General features: G+C 41.2%; 2 protein-coding genes across 11 annotated transcripts in view; one reads left to right on the forward strand and one right to left on the reverse strand.

Moving 5' to 3' along the window:
• Nucleotides 1-19,518, forward strand: part of ASTN2 (astrotactin 2) — a 1,014,855-nt gene that overhangs the window by 755,880 nt on the left and 239,457 nt on the right. The gene's annotated exons all lie outside the window — the stretch shown is intronic.
• Nucleotides 1-19,518, reverse strand: part of TRIM32 (tripartite motif containing 32) — a 51,613-nt gene that overhangs the window by 28,203 nt on the left and 3,892 nt on the right. For 2 of the 6 annotated variants that reach the window (XM_062207686.1, XM_062207688.1), the window contains exon 2: nucleotides 9,702-12,775. The exons of 2 other annotated variants lie outside the window; for them this stretch is intronic. In XM_062207686.1, the coding sequence (XP_062063670.1) occupies nucleotides 10,733-12,694 (1,962 nt within the window). In that variant the 5' untranslated portion in view covers nucleotides 12,695-12,775 and the 3' untranslated portion in view covers nucleotides 9,702-10,732. Of the gene's footprint in view, nucleotides 1-9,701; nucleotides 12,776-19,518 lie in introns of those variants that run through there. 2 more of the 6 variants (XM_062207687.1, XM_062207689.1) reach the window with 1 other exon arrangement.

Genomic DNA, 19,518 nt, shown 5'->3' on the forward strand with positions numbered 1-19,518 from the left:
CCACTGCCTTCCCTGGCCACATCAGAGAGCTGGACTAGAAGAGGAGCAACCAGGACTAGAATCCGGTGCCCATATGGGATGCTGGCACCACAGGCGGAGGATTAACCAAGTGAGCCATGGCGCCGGCCCCACCACCCCCTTCTTTTTGAAATGTATAATTTATTTTTATTTTCATTTTTTAGAAATTTCAAATTTGCATTAAGTCAAAGGCTTACAGCTCCACTACCACTATATGCAATGGAATATTAGTCAGCAATAAAAGAGAATGAAATTCTATCATTTACATGAAAATGGTTGCATCTGGAGGATATCATGTGGGGTACATCCTTTTTTGTGAACTCCTCTGACAATGTTTGTATATCAATGAATGTATCAAGTGAATCACCTTGTAGGAAAATCTGATCAGTAGGATGTTACTGATTTGTCTGAAAGTAGGATGTGGCTCAAGTCATACTTGCAAAGACTCTGTGAAGGCACAGCTGTACAGGTACCCCATGGGTGCCTGACTAAAGGGACATGGATCCCTTGAGGTAAGGCAAACTGTGCCTGAGAGGCTATTAAAATGGGCACTGAACACATTAGCCCAATCTATGACTGCAAAGAATATTCCCATTGTTGATTGGGTAGTTAGTAATTTCAATATTTGATACGGGACCCTTAATAGGTGGAACCTTGGCATTAACATTACAGTTATCCATTGTGCCACTCATTCTTTCTAGGTTTAAGAACAGGCTAAATTGGGGCCGGCACTGTGGCTTAACAAGCTAATCCTCCACCTTGCGGCGCCGGCACACCGGGTTCTAGTCCCGGTTGGGGTGCCGGATTCTATCCCGGTTGCCCCTCTTCCTGGCCAGCTCTCTGCTATGGCCTGGGAAGGCAGTGGAGGATGGATGGCCCAAGTCCTTGGGCCCTGCACCCGCGTGGGAGACCAGGAGAAGCACCTGGCTCCTGGCTTCAGATCAGTGAGATGCGCGCTGGCCACAGCGGCCACTGGAGAGTGAACCATCGGCAAAAAGGAAGACCTTTCTGTCTCTCTCACTATCCACTCTGCCTGTCGAAAAAAGAAAAAAAGAAAAAGAACAGGCTAAATTGGGACATTAAGTGATGAAGCGGGGGGGGGGTAATAATTCTTTAAATATGTCTGATCTATGGGTTTCAAATCTCAAAGGCTCTGTTTTAAACTATTAACTATTTTAACTAATGGGGGAGGGGAGGCTCCATAGGTTCCATTTGGGCAAGCCCATCCTAACTGCCAACAAAAACCGAATTCGGATTTCTTACTCAGACTATCACTGTGCACTATGGGATATTTTAGGGAAATGGGTGTCATGGCTGCCTGTCTAGCTATGGAAAATTCAGGCAAGACAGTATTTCTGATGATTAAGAGGAGACATCCTTATTTGTCTTCCTTACATTTCCTGAAATTTCTTCTAAAACTCCCCTAAGATTATACAAGTACTTTGTTTAAATGTAAGGTAATTTCCAGGTAGACTGTAATTTGAGCCCCAGTTATACAATTGGTGCAATTTACCAGATGTTAAAAGTTAATTCAGAACCCAGTTGTAGAATGGAAAAGCCAGTTAGCAAGATCTTGTTATCTTGTTTGTTGTTGTATAAATGATTTCAGTAAATTCTGAATTTCCATTCAGTTCAAATTATAGGTCTCTGTTTCTGTTTTTTATGTTATTTTCCTCTCCTTGCATCCAACTTCATTTTACTTTGTTTTGGTGATTACTCTGTGTAGTTTGGTGGCAGGGGTATGGAGGAGTCTCCTCTATCTTGACTATTTACAAATTTCTTCCTCCTGAAAATAACAAATCTGTATCATCAAGATGAGGGTCTCTTCCAAGATTCTCTTTATAAGGTTTGTTTGTTTATTTATTTATTTATTTGAGAGGTAGAGTTACAGACAGTGAGAGGGAGAGACAGAGAGAAAGGTCTTCCTTCCGTTGGTTCACTCCCTAGATAGCCACAACGGCCAGAGCTGCGCCGATCTGAAGCCAGGAGCCAGGTGCTTCTTCCCAGTCTCCCATGTGGGTGCAGGGGCCCAAGCACTTGGGCCAACTTCGACTGCTTTCCCAGGCATAACAGAGAGCTGGATTGGAAGAGGGGCAGCAGGGACTAGAACCGGTGCCCATATGGGATGCTAGTGCCACAGGCGGAGGATTAACCAAGTGAGCCACGGCGCCGGCCCCTCTTTATAAGGTTTAAAGACTCTGGGCTTAAGTCTGATTTAAATTAACTCCTTGGCTATGCCATAGGGGTGCTATAGATGGTTTTTCCTATAACTCTGAGAATGGGGATTTTATTTTTAAAGATTTATTTGTTTTTATTTGAAAATCACAGTTACAAAGTCAGAAGGAGGGACAGAGAGAGACAGAGATCCTCCATCTTCTGGTTCACTCCCCAAATGGCTGCCTTGGCAAGGGCTGGTCCAGGCTGAAGTCAAGAGTCAGGAGCTTCATCCGGGTCTCCTACGTAGGTGCAGGGGCCCAAGTACTTGGGCCATCTTCTGCTGCTTTCTCAGGCACATTAGCAAGGAGCTGGATCAGAAGTGGAGTAACAGGGATGCCAGCAATGCAGAAGGGACTTAACCTGTTGTGCCATAGCGCCAGCCCAGGGGTCATTTTGCAAACACAGTAGCCTAAGTAGTAACAGCAGAAAAAACATTTTGTAAAATCCTAGTAAGCTGTCTGCTTTTAGGAATATGTACTGTATTATTTCACATGGCCTTCTTCCATGAAGGACCATGAGCTGCATCTGCATATAGTACATATAATGTATCAGAATTTCCCTTGAGTACTATATATATACCGGTGGCAATGCTTGGTCTTAAGCAATTTCTCTGAGCCTAGTGTCAGTCTACAACTTTTGCTGGAATTCAGATACAGAATTCAATCTGAGACACATAGATAGGTTTAGAGCAAGACTCATAACCCAGGGCAACTCTACTCCTATCCTTGAAAGTCAGTTATAAAAATGTCTAGGGTGGGCGTTTGGCCTAGCACTTAGGCTACCAGTTAGGTTTGAGTCCTGGCTCTGCTTCTGATTCCAGCTTCCTGTTAATGCAGACTCCAGGAGGCAATGGGTGAAGGCTCAAGTATTCGGTTCCCTGAATCTACATGGGAGACCTAGATTGAGTTTTCAACTCCCTGCTTTGGCTTGGCCTGCCTCGGGTATTACAGGCAGGTGAACCAGCAGAAGGGATCCTAAAGTCTGTCTTTGCCTTTCAAAAAAAAAAAAAAATCAACAATTCTGAGTAAATCTAACAGAGACTTGTCAGGGCTCAGCAAATGAAGCACAGTTAAAAGAATAAGCCTGCCAGGAGACAGTGACTCAAAACAACAACAAAAACAAATACCCCAGGCAACAATAGAACTTTTTAGCAAACAAAGCCCTACCATGGTTGCAAGGATCCCTAACTGGCCCTTAAAGTTTGTTGCTTACACAAGGCTTTCTGGGGACAGCAATATGGGCTCTTAACAGGGAAAGGAGATGAGTTAGGTGTTTTATAGTGGCTTGGAATTAGGGCAGGAATGAGGGTTCCCATGAATAAGTTAGAGTTTATGTGATTTGAAATACCTACTGGCACCAAAATTGTAAATACTTGAGCTTTTTTTTTTTTATTTATTTGACAGAGTTAGACAGTGAGAGAGACAGAGAGAAAGGTCTTCCTTCCATTGGTTCACTCCCCAAATGGCTGCTATGGCCAGTGCACTGCGCCGATCTGAAGCCAGGAGCCAGGTGCTTCCTCCTGGTCTCCCATGCAGGTGCAGAGGCCCAAGCATTTGGGCCATCCTCCACTGCCTTCCCTTGCCACAGCAGAGAGCTGGACTGGAAGAGGAGCAACTGGGACTAGAACCGGCACCCATATGGAATTGCTGGTGCCGCAGGCGGAGGATTAACCAAGTGAGCCATGGTGCCAGCCTATTGAGTTTTCTTATGTGCTTGTCCAGATACAAGGCAGAAGGCAAAATACAGGGTTTTTAAAATTATTAACAAATAGAAAAAGAATCAGACTCTACAAAGTTTTATCAAGATTACAATATTCATTTGGTTTGGGCTTGTTTTTCTTTGAATTTCTTTAATGTTCCCTCACTCAGGCATCATTTTAATGCCTGCTCGCACCAACTTCTCACTCCTCCCTTTAATGCTGTATCTTTGTTCATGATGTCTTCTCTACTTTCAATGTCCTTCATCAACCAGACCCTCTCAAATAGAAATAGTCTGGCTCAAACACTTGGCACTCCATTTCTGATTATTATTATTATTATTATTATTATTATTATTTTGACAGGCAGAGTGGACAGTGAGAGAGAAAGACAGAGAGAAAGGTCTTCCTTTTGCCGTTGGTTCACCCTCCAATGGCCGCCGCGGCCGGCGCACTGCAGCTGGCGTACCGCGCTGATCCGAAGGCAGGAGCCAGGTGCTTCTCCTGGTCTCCCACGTGGGTGCAGGGCCCAAGAACTTGGGCCATCCTCCACTGCACTCTCGGGCCACAGCAGAGAGCTGGCCTGGAAGAGGGGCAACTGGGACAAAATCCGGCGCCCCGACCGGGACTAGAACCCAGTGTGCCGTCGCCGCAAGGCAGAGGATTAGCCTATGGAGCCGCGGCGCCGGCCTGGTTAGTATTATTTAACTTATTTTTCAGTATACATTCATTATGTATACACATCATCTCTGCAGTTAGACCATAAGCTACCCGACTGCAAGATTCATGAGATTCAAAGATTCCTTACTCATATATAAGTATTGCTATTAAGTAGATGTCTTACATGTTTAACAAGTATGTAAGTGAATAAATGGAATCTCAGATCTAAATTTTCTATGAAGATATACAGTAATTATAGTTAAAATCACATAACCTGAGCCAGTCACCAAAAGAAAACCCTGGTTTGGTGTTATCTAGATGACAAAACCATGCATTTGAAGTATGTACACTCACACAAACTCTTCATGGTCCTTTACTAAATAAACCTCTTTTGAGGTGAGGGGATAGGCTTTTTCATCAACAGTTTCATAATATCCATGTATTGCAAAAACAAGGGTGAGTCTCAGATTTTTAGATTACCATGATTTCAAAATTGGTAGTCTGCTAAATGCTCTATATCCATCACCTCTTCATAAAAATGCAGTAACGTGTGGAACAGAATCATTACATTCCTAATGAGGAAAATGAGGCTGAGAGGCTAAATGATTTCATGGTCACAGAGCTAAGTGGAGGGAGCAGAACTGAACCTAGGTCTCCTTGCTTATAAAGTTTTAATCGCCATGTTTTATTACCTCCACCTAACAGTGAGATGTGTGCCTTATTTTTATAACTATTAGAGCAAATGAATATTGACCTGGAGGAAAAATTCCTTTAAAACAGTCATTAACAAAAATAGCTAAACATATATGTTTCTGAGTATTTTTAAAAAATGTTTTATCTCTCTCTACATATATATCCCCATATCTATAGATATGTATTAATAGACAAGGGTGCTTTAAAAAGGTCATGGACCATGGAAATAAGTTTAGTACAAAAAAAAATTAACTTTTGAAGAAACCTTTTATGTATGGATTTCAAATTTTTTTTGCACCAAAATAACCTTTTTTCCCATTTTCCATAAACTTTTTTAAGTGCCCTCAAATATACTGATATGTACCTTTTAAAAATCTTGACTTTATTTGCCTCTCAGTCAAGATGTCATCTTATTTTAATCAAATCCTTAGAGTTTAAGTTTTATGTTTGATTTTCTAGCAGGATACATTGCTGTGAATGAATTTTGCTTCTGTCTCTCCAGCAATTCCACTCTTCTTCCAATAGGCTTTTAAATTAAGAAGCCAGGCAGTGCTGAACATGCTGTTGCATCCCCAACACAGAAATCTCCTCCAGCATTTATTTAAAGAACATGTATCAGTTCACCATGAAGGGAAGGAAGCCTTTGCTCCTACAATGGAAGTCAGATTTTCTGAATTAGTATTTGTACATTATTTTATCCCATTAATATCTTTCGCTTCTCACAGCAGCCCTTTAAACCATATATTTTCATTTCCTTTCACCAGTTGAGGACACTAGCTCAGCAGGGTGACAATAGCTAGTAAGTGACAGAGTCACAACAGTTGAAATAGAGAAGCAATTGGATCAGGGTTGTAATGATTCCACAGTGAAATTTTTTTTCACTACTGTAAACACAATAAAATTATAAGATTATGAAAAAGCATTGGGGGAAGAACACCATAATTCTGGCTGGTTAACAAATTAATTGCAATCATAGAGCTAGAAGGCATTTTAGTGATATAGTCCAACATCCTTATTATACAGATAGGGAAAAACTGATGACAGAGGCATGGTGATTACCTGAGGTCAGTTACTTAAGAGGCAGAGTTGTGATTCAGATACAGGCCTGACTCCAAGTCCAGTGATCTTCCCACTAGAATTCATTGCCAGTCCCAAAGCTGCCTCACTAATTTGATTTAACCAGTGTTCCATAAATATTAATGATATTGATAAGATAGAGCCATAGGTCTGGAGTTTGAGTATGTATTTTGCCAAGCTGCCTTCTACTTCACCACTGCCTTGATTGTAAAACTCATTCAGGAACCTGCTGTTCCATGTTTGTAATTTGTTTGGAGATCCCTTGAGGGGCTACACATACTGAATGCAAATCAGCATCCTAGTCAGGTGCAGGGTAGACTTGAGCCTCAGGCTTTGCCTTTCAATTCCCTCCTACAGAGCTGGGTAACACTTCACTTTTAAGAGACCATTAATTGGTGCTAGATTAGAAGTAAAACTACTTAAGCATTATTTGCCTTACCCACAGGAACACTGTAAAACTCAAGCCAAGTTTATCCTACTAATAGGAATAATGGAGTATCCAGGCTGGAGTGCACATTGGGATTGACCCAATCATTCAGACAGTGCCTGTACCTGACATTTGAGGAAATCCACATAAACACTAGATTTCAAATATTGAAGACAGGAAAGACTGTGAAATAAAGAGGAAATAGGTGCATAAATATCATTTATCATTGTTTTTCTTTTCTAAACATATGGCATAATGCCTGGCCTACAGTAAGTACTCAATTCTGAATAAACCATTGCCCCAGAACCTTAAATGCTAGATATTTACTCAGTATGAGTAAAGCAAAGAATTAACCAACCTCTGTTAATTATTTGCCTTTTTTTTTTTAACATATCTTATACAGGTTTTGTCTAAGAAATCTTTTGTAAAAAAACATTTTTGTTTCTTTGTTTGTCAGGCAAGGGGGAAGTGTGAGAGAGAGATGGGGCACTATCTTCATTTGCTGGATCACTCCCCAATGCCTGCAATAGACAGAGCTAAACCAGGCTGAAGCCCGAAGACTGGAACTCAATCCAGGTCTCCCATGTGGGTAGCAGGGACTCAACTACTTAAATCATCACATGCTGCCTCCCAGGGTGTGCATTAGCAGGAAATCGTATTAGAAGTGAAGGCAATACTTAAACTCAAGGCACTCTGGTGTGGGATACAGGTGTCACATGTGTTGTCAACCACATTGCCAAACTTCTACCCCTGAGCATCCCATTTTATCCAATATAAGGGGGCTGAGCTAGGAAGACTCAGGCTATAGGAATCACGATCAAGTTAGGTAAATAACTGAGGCAATTAAATAATTGAGGACATACTCAATACTAAGTACCATATTATGTGCTGGTAGTAGAGGCCTTCAATGAAACTCGGATACATGGACAAATTCTATGTATATAATACAAATAACAGGTGGAGACACAGTTCAAAGGAACTGATGAACAGATTTATTTGGAGACTTGTGTCTAGGGGGATGAAATACTTGAAAAAGGTTTTGGTTGCCAAACTGAAACCCTATAAATTAAGGTAGGCAAGAAGGGAGCGATTTCTTGGCATCGCTGGATAGCCCAATACCACATGGCATTCTTGAGCAACTAAAAAGGTAATAGCACTTACTGAGTATTCTAGGAACTGTACAAGATTATTTTCATTTCATTGTTCTTCATGAAAGTAGGAATCATTTTTGTCATTTTCTCTTTTTTTAGATTTTATTTACTTATTTGAAAGCTATAGAGTTATAGTTACAGAGGGAGAGACAGAAAGAAGTCTTTCATCTGCTGGTTCACTCCCCCAGGTGGCCAGGGCTGAGCCAGGTTTAAGCCAGGAGCCCCACAGGTGGATGGCAGAGGTGCACTGGGCCATCTTCCGCTACTTTTCCCAGGCCACTAGTGAGGAACAGGATCAGAAGTCGAGCATCTGGAACAAGAACCTGCACCCATATGGGATGCAGCTGATGCAGGTGGCTGCTTTACCATCTACACCACAACACCAGCCTCTATTTTTGTCATTTTCCAGAAGAGTTAAGTGACTTGTCCAAGGCAGTATAGCTATTAATATGGAACTGGAAGCTTATAGTAATGCTATAATTTAATGGTTTTCACAAAGTTATTCTATAGATTCAAAAGAGTTCTGCATTGGTAGAAAAAGAGTTGAGGTAAGGGAAGAAAGCCTGTTCTGCTGTCCCTCAAACCTGCTTCAACCAGAGGAATTCTATTTGGATAAGGATACTTATGTTTAAAAAACCAAACATACAAACAAAAACAACTGTTGTTAAATTGAGCAAAATAGTTTCTTAGGGCCATAATTGTGCAATTTAGTCAATGTGGCAGGTAATTCAAAATTGACTGTAGCATGCACAACCTAAAATATTCAAAAGGAAAAAAGAAACAAACATTCAAACTACACTTAGATCCACTTTGACCCAGCAGATACCTGCTTGACTTTAGAGCCAAGGCATAAGTACAATTTAGAGATGGGAACCGATCCAAATGCTGAATGCCACTCAGTAATAGCACTTCCTTTCAAAGCATCAGCACCTGGAGTAGTTCTGGCCTGGTTTACTTCAAGGCAGCCCCCACAATATTATAGTCATTTCTCTATTGCAAACTGTGTGCCAAAGACCTCGGTGCTTTACTACCTCAGCAAGCCCCCAACTGACAGCTAAGATAGATCTGCCTCTGGCTGCCACTACAGATAAAGTGGCTCTAATAACTAGTAGAATCACTTGTGATGCACTTTTAATTGGATCAGTTTCCTCTCAATGAAAAAATCTTTGAAACCTGAATGCAATTTCATAATCAGAACATGAGCCTTTCTCCAGTTGAAAAGCACAAGATAATCAAGTTCAACACCACTTTAATTACATCTTTACCTATCCTTCAGCATTTATCACAGAAGCCAAACACAAAACCAAACCAAAAAACTGTTTTGAGTAGCTTAGCTTAGCAAATTTTGTTTCTGTGAAACAGAACAGCTCTTTGGCTTGCCATCAACCTTGTACCCAAACAGGAAGATATGCTGCAGAGTAAACAGCAAAGACTGAGGAAGCTCTTCACAAATTCTCTTACCCACTTCTGGTATTCTTAAAAGCACCTTCCTTTTATGATCTGTAATTATAAGAATAAAACATGATGGCAGCTCAATTTAGAACAGGTTTTGGTGACTCTAAACTTTGGGGGTTGATTCTGTACATATGTAGGGGAGACATCTGGATTATTTGTACATAATGGTACTCTGAATTGAATTTGGACCTGGGTGCATCCTTATGCTGTTAAACAATGGAGTGTCAAGAGAAGGAATAAAATGGCTTCATTCAAGTTATCCCTCTCCTCACCTCCCATATCCCATATTTAATGAAAAGACATGAACACCACTTTTGAAGAAACAGTTATCAATGATTTAATGCTTGATAGAGGAACAGAAATCAATCCTTAAATCAAATAGTATGCAGTCACTTGAGGAAAATACAGAATAACCACCAAACATTTCTATTGTTTTAGTAATGAAAATGAGATGTGTCCACCTCCCCACTGTGCTTTACAATTCTGCAGACAGTCTTAACACAGGTCACTGGAGAGAGGTAGATGAAAAATGATGTGCCCTAGAAACTATACAAGTTTGTTGGCTGTATCAGCATTTATATTTGTTTATTGCCATCTTTCTATGTCTTGGCTTTTTTACAATCCATATGATCCTTTAGAAGGCAAGAAATGTCCATGCTGAAGTTTCAACAGTAACCAACTAGGGTTAATCCATTTTTTTGTTACATCTGCAATAAGAATCCAATCCAAGATGGCACAGTCCTCAGCCAAGAGGTATGGTATTATATCCCTTGGTGGTACTAAATGAATGAGCTTTCACACTGGCAAAGGTGATCTGACCTGAAGTATCATGCTACAGGGATATGATTTCTGAAATATCACTGAAAGGCAGAGCAGATTCCACTGAAGCATGCATACTGAATGCAACCAGAGTTGAAGACAAAGTGTCACAGATAAAGCACATTATTATAGGAAAGAAACAATGGACCAGGGACATCAAAGCCAAAAGGAGAAATATCAACAGGGTTTCAATACAAGGGCACATTTCAAACACAGGGACAAGAAGTCAGAGTGGGTGTTTCTACTGAAGCCTTGGAAGTGCCTAATTTCTAATTCAACTTCAGCTAACACCATCATGTGCGCTATTTGGGACAATGCATTTATCAAAGCTTTAAATTTAGGCGGGGGTGGAATGGAAGGGAAGGAGGCTTAACAAATAAAAAACACTAAAATACTAAAATTCTAGGACTCCCAGTTAGAGACAAGACATAGGCCAAGTCTACTTTATGGTGCCACCAACCAAGGTCTAAGGGAAGGGAAGTTGGCTGGGAAGCAGAAGAAATTGGTATTTCTTATACCCTAGGGGGTGGAATATCTTCTCAGATGATAGCTGTAGATCTTGATACAATGATCCCAACAATCCAAGACTAACAGCTGTCCCTTAGGGGTGAGAGCAATGCCCACAGGACAGGTGAGTCCCTCTCGAATAAGGACACTAAAGCCCCCACCCTTAGGAAAATGGAGGATTTCCTTGCGACTACTGTCAGCCACGATGAGGTCACCACGAGCATCCACACACATGCCAGCAATGCAGCGGAAGTCCTCATTCTCTGAGAAGAAGTGGCTAATCTGGCGACCCAGATGCCCATCAGGGCCCACAGAGCCAATGGAGAAGCCACCCTCCAGGTGGTGCTCATTCTGCCGATTCTCCAGATTGAGGCCTAAGCCCTGGGTGAAGTAGACGGTGCCTTCAGCATCACAGGTGACAAACTTGGGCCGCACAGCACTGCAGAGGCAGCTGTATTTGACCACCCCTGCTCCTCGGTCAACAGTGAAACACCAAAGCTTTCCCCCTTCCACATCAGTTACCACAAATTGACCAGATGGCAGGGCTGTGATACCCCATGGTTTGCTCAGCTGGCTTCTGTGACAGGCCACGCAGTGGCCATCCAAGGTATATACCTTGAGGGAGTTGTCATAGCTGTCAGTCACACCAATCAGCCCATGGCAGTTCATGGCCACTGAGAGAGGAGTGAGATTAGGCAAATCAGCCCCCAGGAAGCTTAGCACAAAGCCATCAATGCCACTGGGGCTGCGGCGGATCTCCTTCAAAAATCCTTTGCGAGTAAAGACTTGTATGCGGTAGTTACCACGGTCAGCAACCAGCACCTCCCCTTGACTGGTCACATACAGACTGACTGGAAGATTGAACATTCCTGGAGTGCTGCCTTTGGCCCCCATCTTCTTGAGAAATAGGCACTGCTGGATATTAGAAGTGGCCTCAGGACCTCGGTGTTTAGCAGGTGAGGCCCTAGGGCTGGCAACTACTTCCTCAGGGCTCATGTCCATCTCTCTAAATGTAACAGAAGTAGAGGCAGCAGAAGCTGCAGCCTCCATGGCCCAGGAATCTTCCATGTTTACTGTTCGGGGCTTTTTAACTGCCTGCCCAATTTGGAGGGGGCCGACATGACCTACCTTAAGGAGCTCCACATCTTGTAGGGTGAGCTCCCGGGGCAAGCTGGCAGTGAGCTCTGGCTCTTCCTCATCAGCTGTCTCCTCCAGGAGTGCCACATCTGCCTGCTTGATCTTGGCCAGGAAGTAGTCGCAGCGAGACACCGCCTGGACCTCTGCAATGTTAAGCAGGTAACTCTGTTCCTCAACAACTTGACTATTGGACTTCTCAACTTCAGCCAAAGAACCTGTGAAAAACTTCCGAGAACGGGCCAGCTCATCCTGGACCCTGCGCTCCTCATGCCCGTACTCCTGAAGAACTGCTTTATATCTTGCTTGAAGGTCCTTGGACACGCCTTCTAAGGCTACTTTCCGCCGCTGCAGCTCTTCCATGAGCTCCCTCAGACGGGTTAACTTCTCTCCAAAGTCTCGACGCCGCTCCTCAGCTGCCTCTTTGACAGGAAGTGTACTGTGGCCAGGAGGTTGGTGGTCTGCTTCCCGGCAGGGCTCACACAACACCAAGCCACAGCTCCGGCAGAACTGCCGGGGCAGCCGCCGCCCACAAGCGCGGCACATTAGCAGCCCTACAGCCTCACTGAGTCCAGCTGTGTCAATGATCTTCAGCACAGTCAGGTTGTCTGTGAGCTGGGTCAGGCTGGTTATGCGGGTAATCTTGCTGCAAAAGGGACAGCGGACACCATTGATGCTACTGGCCAGGAGCTTCTCCAGGCACTGGCGGCAGATGGTATGACCACAGTGCAGGAGCTTAGGTCGCAGCTGCTCTTCCGTGAAGGACTCCATACAAATGGGGCATTCTAGCACTTCCCGGAGAGCATCCAGGTTCAAGTGAGAAGCTGCTGCTGTGGCCATCACTCTTCCTTTGAAGGGTACAGGTAGCACAGCACAGGACTGAGTAGCTCAGTATTCATGCCCCAGAGAGTAAAATTCCTGCTAAAGAGACAAACCATTATTCATTTTCTACTGCCTATATAAGTTAATTCACTCAAGAAACATTTAGATGAGAACTACGAACATTCATTCATTTATCTAACAAAAATTGAGATACAATGTGTAAGGTGATAGTGACACAAAGGGAAACAAAACAAAGTTTTGCTTAGTGGATAAGTGACACAAAGGAAATCCAAAGTATTGCTTAGAGGATAAGAGCTCTAGAGTCTCATTTACTTTTGTTGCATAACCTTAAGGAAATCACCTAAACTTCCTAAAATTTAGTTTCTCCAACACTTATCTGTAAAATAGAAATAATGATGTCTTCATTTATTATGTATAAGTAATATTTATAAGGTATATTTATATCTTCTTAAGGATTAAATAAATATAATGTACTTTACTAGTACCTAGCAAGTAACAGACTTGTTAAAAATGCTAATGATTATTTTTATACTTTCTGAAGTTTACAACTCATAATATATATTAGCAGAAAAGCACAGAAAACTTATGCATACTAAAAATTTTAAGTATAACATGGAGGTCACACAGTGTTTTGCAGGAGTCTATAGTGGCTAGAGTAAAGGAATCTACCTAAAGGAACTGGGGAAGAATTCCCAGAAGCAGTGGCACTCCTAAGATATATCTTGAAAGGAATGAGGAATAAGAGTATTTTAAGCAAAGAAAACTATGTGAACAAAGGGATGGAGCCTTTTTTTTTTTTTTTTTAAATCATCACATCAGAGTTTATTGTGCCATGTTTGGGGAGGCTTAGGAATTATGCTGAGAAAGAGAAAATTCTGGTTCCTACCTTTAGATGATACATAAAACACGAGATCAGAAAACAAGTATTTTTCATTCATATAGCCTCTTTTATACCTATACACCCATCTAAGTCTTAGTATCATGTACCACACTATATACTAAGCTTTTCAGAGTACAGTTCCTACCCTGCAGATGCTCATTCTAAGAAAGGAGTAAAGACATGTAAGTAAACAATCTGGGCAAAAAGCAGCATAATACATGATATAAACTAAGTTTGAAGGAGGTTGACATAGATTTAAAGGGAAAGGGAATTTTTAGAGGGAGGATGGCATTTAAAATGAGCCAGGAAGGATGCATAGATGGATAAAGATGCAGAAAGGGAGTATCAAAGGAGACGTCCTTAACAAAGGTTAGAAAGCAAAGGACAAAGTCTCATGTATTGGAAAGAGAACAGAACACATAGCCTCTCCATGTTCATTTTCCTCATCTGTAAAATTGGAATGCTACCTTTATATAGTCAATATAGGAATTAAATATATGTAGTGTATGGAATGCTAAGATTTTACTCTATGCCAAAAAAATCTTAAATGAATTTCAGTTCTCTTTTTTCCTTAGCCTTTGGTTAAAATGGTGGGAGACTACGGGGCAGTAAAAGGTTTGGAGAAGTAAATTTTGTGGGGAATGATAGTAAATGGTCTTCAGAGCCAAAATGAGCTTCATTTTAAAGGACATGATGTGCCAATGAATGGTTTGGATCAGGGAATTGATATAATTAAGGTTGGACTAGAGTGAGGAAAAAAAAATCAGAGAAACTAGTGTAGAAGCTACAGAAAATTAGCCTGGGAGAGGCAATAAGGAGTCTGAACTAGGGAGCAGGTAGTAGAATAGTAGAAATGGAAACAACATCCATTTGACTAATATTCCAGTTGAATGGATTATGGTGGGGGAGTGAAGAGCTAAAATGGCCAAGGACTCAGACTCCACTGATTTAAAAAAAAAAAAAAAAAGGAAGTTCTTTATCATTGGAGTTTTTTCTGGTCTAGAATATTCTCTGCTTCACTCAATACATACAAGCATCCCCACCCTCCTCAATACATAGATATCTCATGCTCTGCAGCCTTCATATCATTGCTACCTGATACCCCAAATTAGAATGAATAGTTCTACCAAGGTGAAGTGGATGGTTAAATACAGCCTTCCTTAAATGCAAATCCTACACCTGCATTTGTAAAGTCTCATGATATGCAGATGGTCAGTTAAGAAGGAAAAAAGATAGCAAGTCAGCTTGATTTCAAGGACAATAAGCTAGCTGAGGAAAGCTCTGCTTATACTATCAACTCCTTCTCTGGGCATACAGAAAGGGAGGTGATGTATAGATAGATATTAAAACAAATTTCCACTATATTCTACTTTGGAATGCAATCTGACACATACTCAGCAGCAGACATACAAATCTACCTAAACTCTGAACTCTCACTTTCCTTTTACTGCAAGGGGAACAGTATTCCTCTAGTGCCTACTGTGTGGTAGGTGTCATAATAGATGCCTTATGTGTTTAATCCCATTTAATCTCATGACACTATGAAGTAGGTAATGTTTATTATCCTACTTTACAAATGAGGAAACTGAAGCTTAGAAAAACTGTCTTAAGGTCACATAGCTCAAACATGGTGAAACTTGCCGTACAGGTATCTTTACTTTGTTTAACGCAACACTACTTCAAGCTATATATATATATTTTTACTGCCATGTAACACTTATTAACATGTGCTCTCTAGTCCGTGCTCTGGGAAATGTTGCCTTCTAACATATAATTTTCTCCTCAAGGAAGAAGGAACAATAATATAGTTATGAGATTCCATTGCTATAGAGTGCGCTAGATTATTTATTAGCTGAGCGACCCACTCCCACACACCAGTCTGGCAACTTATTATGACTCAAATCCATGCCTCAACAAAATAGCAAATTACCACATATCATGAGCCTGTAAGATCTTATGTGAATATCTGAAACTATGAATGCTAAATTCTTAAAGGCCATGGGTCTGAGGGCAGTGGTATAGAAATACTGATAGAAACCTCAACTCATGATCCTTGCAAACCTCAATTCTAAACCTAAAGCTTCAGTTCTCTCTTCTATCATCTGGGACAACAGACTGAGGGCAACATTTGGTGTTTGGATCCAGAGCATGTTACCTTATAATGTGCAGGGACATCTGTTCTTCCCAGAGCTGGCATTACAGATTGGCTAATTAAACAATTCTGCCAACTTGTAAAAATACCAGCAAATTCTTTCCCCAGCTATCTGGAATACCATGCCACCTCCTTCAATTACAAAGCTTCCTGTCTCCCTAAGTCATCAGCTTTAAGAAATGAATTTACTATGCTCACAACCATTCCTCAAATTTTCTCAGCTATCTGCAGCTTTACCAGGGTCTCTAAAGGTGTCAAGAATTCCTGCCACAAAGCTGCCATGCTTCGCCAGGGAAACATGAGTTCCCATCACTGAAGCATCAGGCACACAGAGATAGCCTCAGACCTAAAAAGGAGTCAGAACCACTTTTGTCTCATTGCTTTCAGAAGGATCCTAGTCTGAAACCAAGCTAAGAGACAGACAAATACAGCCTTTCTCCTCCAGAAATGCACATATGGTCATTATTAATACTGAATGAAAAGTCAACTTAGCCTCCATTTCCCTGAAAATTCTACATAGGTGAAAGGAGTTTCCTTGTCATCTCAGTCTTTTAAGTAAGCTGCACATTTTTTGCAAACTATGAAATCTGCAACCAACCAGGATGAATCCCCAACATGCTATTTATGATCTGGGTTGCCTTCATGATCACTTGAATATGTTTCCCATAATGACCTTTTCTGTCAATTCTTAACCTCCAACTTCACTTTACCTCAGTTTTCCCACTTCTCTCACCTCTTTGATCTAACAATTAATAAAGTACATCCCATACTGATACAAACACATTTTCTCAATTCCAGATGAAAATCTCTGTATGCTGTGTATGCTCCAGCTACCCTAAAACTGAGGAAAATTCTATAATTATATCCTAGCCTGATCAGCCTTTTCTGGCACCAATGGTTCCGTGAAATAAATAACCAGAGTACTAGAAAAAAATTACAAAATAAATCTTAAAGCCAGAATTAATTCCAAGTCTTAGGACCATAATTTACAAGTTGTGGTACAGGAGACAAGTTATTTAATTTCTCTAAACCTGTTTTCTTGCTTTAGGAAAAGCTTGCTTTGATGACTAGTGATAATAGTTATAAAGTACTTATGCTATATACCATAATTTTAATAACAGGAACATGATGAATAATAACAATACTTAGTACTACTATTAACAAAGCATTCAATTTATAAACTAAATTTTGAAAAAAAACCTTTCCTTTCATGAGTTTCCTTTCAGATGGGTCTGCTATGGAGGGATCTGATTGAGAATGCTACATATCTAGGCTAGAAATAAGTAGGCAAATGAATCACAACTTCTTTGGCCAGAAAATAAATCAGTTCAGCCTCTTCTGGAGATTAAATATGTAATGCTAGAATTAGTAGTGATCTCAAATACAAAGTAATACAGATGAGGAAACTGAGATCAAGAAAGGAAAATTAAGACCTTATAAATCAGCCGGCGCCACGGCTCAATAGGCTAATCCTCTGCCTGCGGCGCCAGCACCCCGGAGTTCTAGTCCTGGTCAGGGCGCCGGATTCTGTCTCGGTTGCTCCTCTTCCAGTCCAGCTCTCTGCTATAGCCCAGGAGTGCAGAGGAGGATAGGCCCAAGTCCTTGGGCCCTGCACCCGCATGGGAGACCAGGAGGAAGCACCTGGCTCCTGGCTTTGGATCAGCGCAGTGTGCCGGCCACAGAGCGCCAGCCGCAGTGGCCATTGGAGGGTGAACCAATGGTAAAGGAAGACCTTTCTCTCTGTCTCTCTCTCACTGTCCACCCTGCCTGTCAAAATAAATAAATAAAAATTAAAAAATAAGACCTTATAAATCATATGACAGGACTAAAAAGCAGGAGTCTAGGAGTAAGCAGTATTGCATACATTAAGGAAGTAGGCTCAGGAATCAGGTTTTCTGGATTTGAATCCCAGCTCTACCACTCACAAAGCAGCTCTGGGTAAGTTACTTCTCTAGTTCTCAAATTAGCTATGAAAAAGGGCTTTCAAATAGTACCTTCCTCATAAGGTTTAAAGATTAAATTATATTATGTGTGTAAAGCACTTAATACGGTACCAAGCCAAGCATACAATTAACTGAGCAGAAAATAATAGCTTTTATTATTAGTTAGCAGGAGCAGCAGTACCAGCAGCAGTGGCAGCAGCAGCTCCCACCAGCACCACCCAGCCTATAAGAAGGAATGAATAGGTACTTTTCAACAGGCAGACTGTACCCAAGGTATCAGATACCTAGATTAAAGTAACAAATTCTGAACATTCCTGGATATTGTTTCACTTGATCTCAGAATCAGAAACCAGAGGTGACCCAAAATTTAAATCCTCCTGATGTAACAGTTCTCTACATGTCTCTATTGCCTATACCCATATCAGCCCTTTGGGCGATGAGCAAAACTGGAGAACTTTGAGCAATTAATTAAACAAGACTTTCAGCATCTACTATGAGTCCGATTCCATGAAAGACACTGGGGATATACTTCTGAGCAAAAACAGACATGAACAGTTTTCATCCTTAAGACTAGAGAACATGTAAAATATAGCATTTCCTTTCACACAATATCAATGCCCATCCTACATTGAAACAGTCCTCTGGTTGGGTTTTTTGCAGTTTATTACATTTCCTTTCATGTCAGTTTTCTAAACTATATTTATTCCTCATGCATTTTAACACAATGTTAATCAAATGCATAACTCCATGCTGCCAAAGGTCACTTTTCAGGAAGTCAATGAGGTTAAGTGCTCTCCTGACATTCACTAAGTCCTGTGTGTGGGAGAGATTCTGACAAAGTTTAGATTACTCAGGGCATTTAAGGCACCTGCATTTGGCTAACACAAACTCAGCAAGAGGAGGCTAAATAGGGAGACACAGGCATGCTCCCAAAGCTGTACCAGTCTGCGACTCATAAGACTACCCAGAAGGAAATATATTCATGGCAAGGGAAACTTTAACTAACTATTTCAAAGGCAGGTTAAATCAGTAATATGATTTGCTGGGGGAAAAAAAATGCCTGCCTGTTGTCTCTTGTTCTAAAACTGCAGGACCTTGAAGGGTCCTTCTGCACATTCCACAAACATGTGGGCAATACCTATGCCACCAGTGGGACTCAAAGGATGCTCACGTAAGACAAAGGAAAAATTCATAGCGTTTTCTTAGGAGACCTTCAACTCTTCTCAACCCATTCAACTCACTTTCAGTTTCTTTCTCTGCATATAACATATGTTCATTTCATCACAAAGTTTTGACTAATGGAACAGGAAGCAGATGCTGAGAAAGGTACAGAAGGGACAGGAATTTAGAGGAGACAAGCAGAGACTGCTTAGGGTCATAAAAATCTGGCAAAGCAACACTCACTTCAAGAATTTCCTTACTCTCATTATGGCTATCTCTAATGAAGCAACTATTATTTATTACTTAATACCTTTATACATTATCTTATAGTAACTATGTGAAGTAAATGTCATTCCTCCTTATAAATACAGAAACCAATATTCAAAGAGTAATATGCCTAAGGTCTCAAACCTGGTAAATAGAACAGGGATTCAAATGCTGATGTGTAGACTCCCAGCCCTAAAACCAACTGCCTCAAAAAATGTTACAGTTCTCTGATTAGACTACTATTACTATTACATCTAGGCAGAGTTTGGCTGAGATGTTGATCAAGGTACCTCTTACCAAGGAGTGATTTCTAAATCTGACTGTTCTACCAGAAAGACATAAATGGAGAGATCACAAAGGTAGCACATCAGGCCGGTGCCGCGGCTCACTAGGCTAATCCTCTGCCTTGCGGCGCCGG

Source organism: Lepus europaeus, chromosome 12 (assembly GCF_033115175.1).
Source record: "Lepus europaeus isolate LE1 chromosome 12, mLepTim1.pri, whole genome shotgun sequence".
Taxonomy (NCBI): Eukaryota; Metazoa; Chordata; class Mammalia; order Lagomorpha; family Leporidae; genus Lepus; species Lepus europaeus.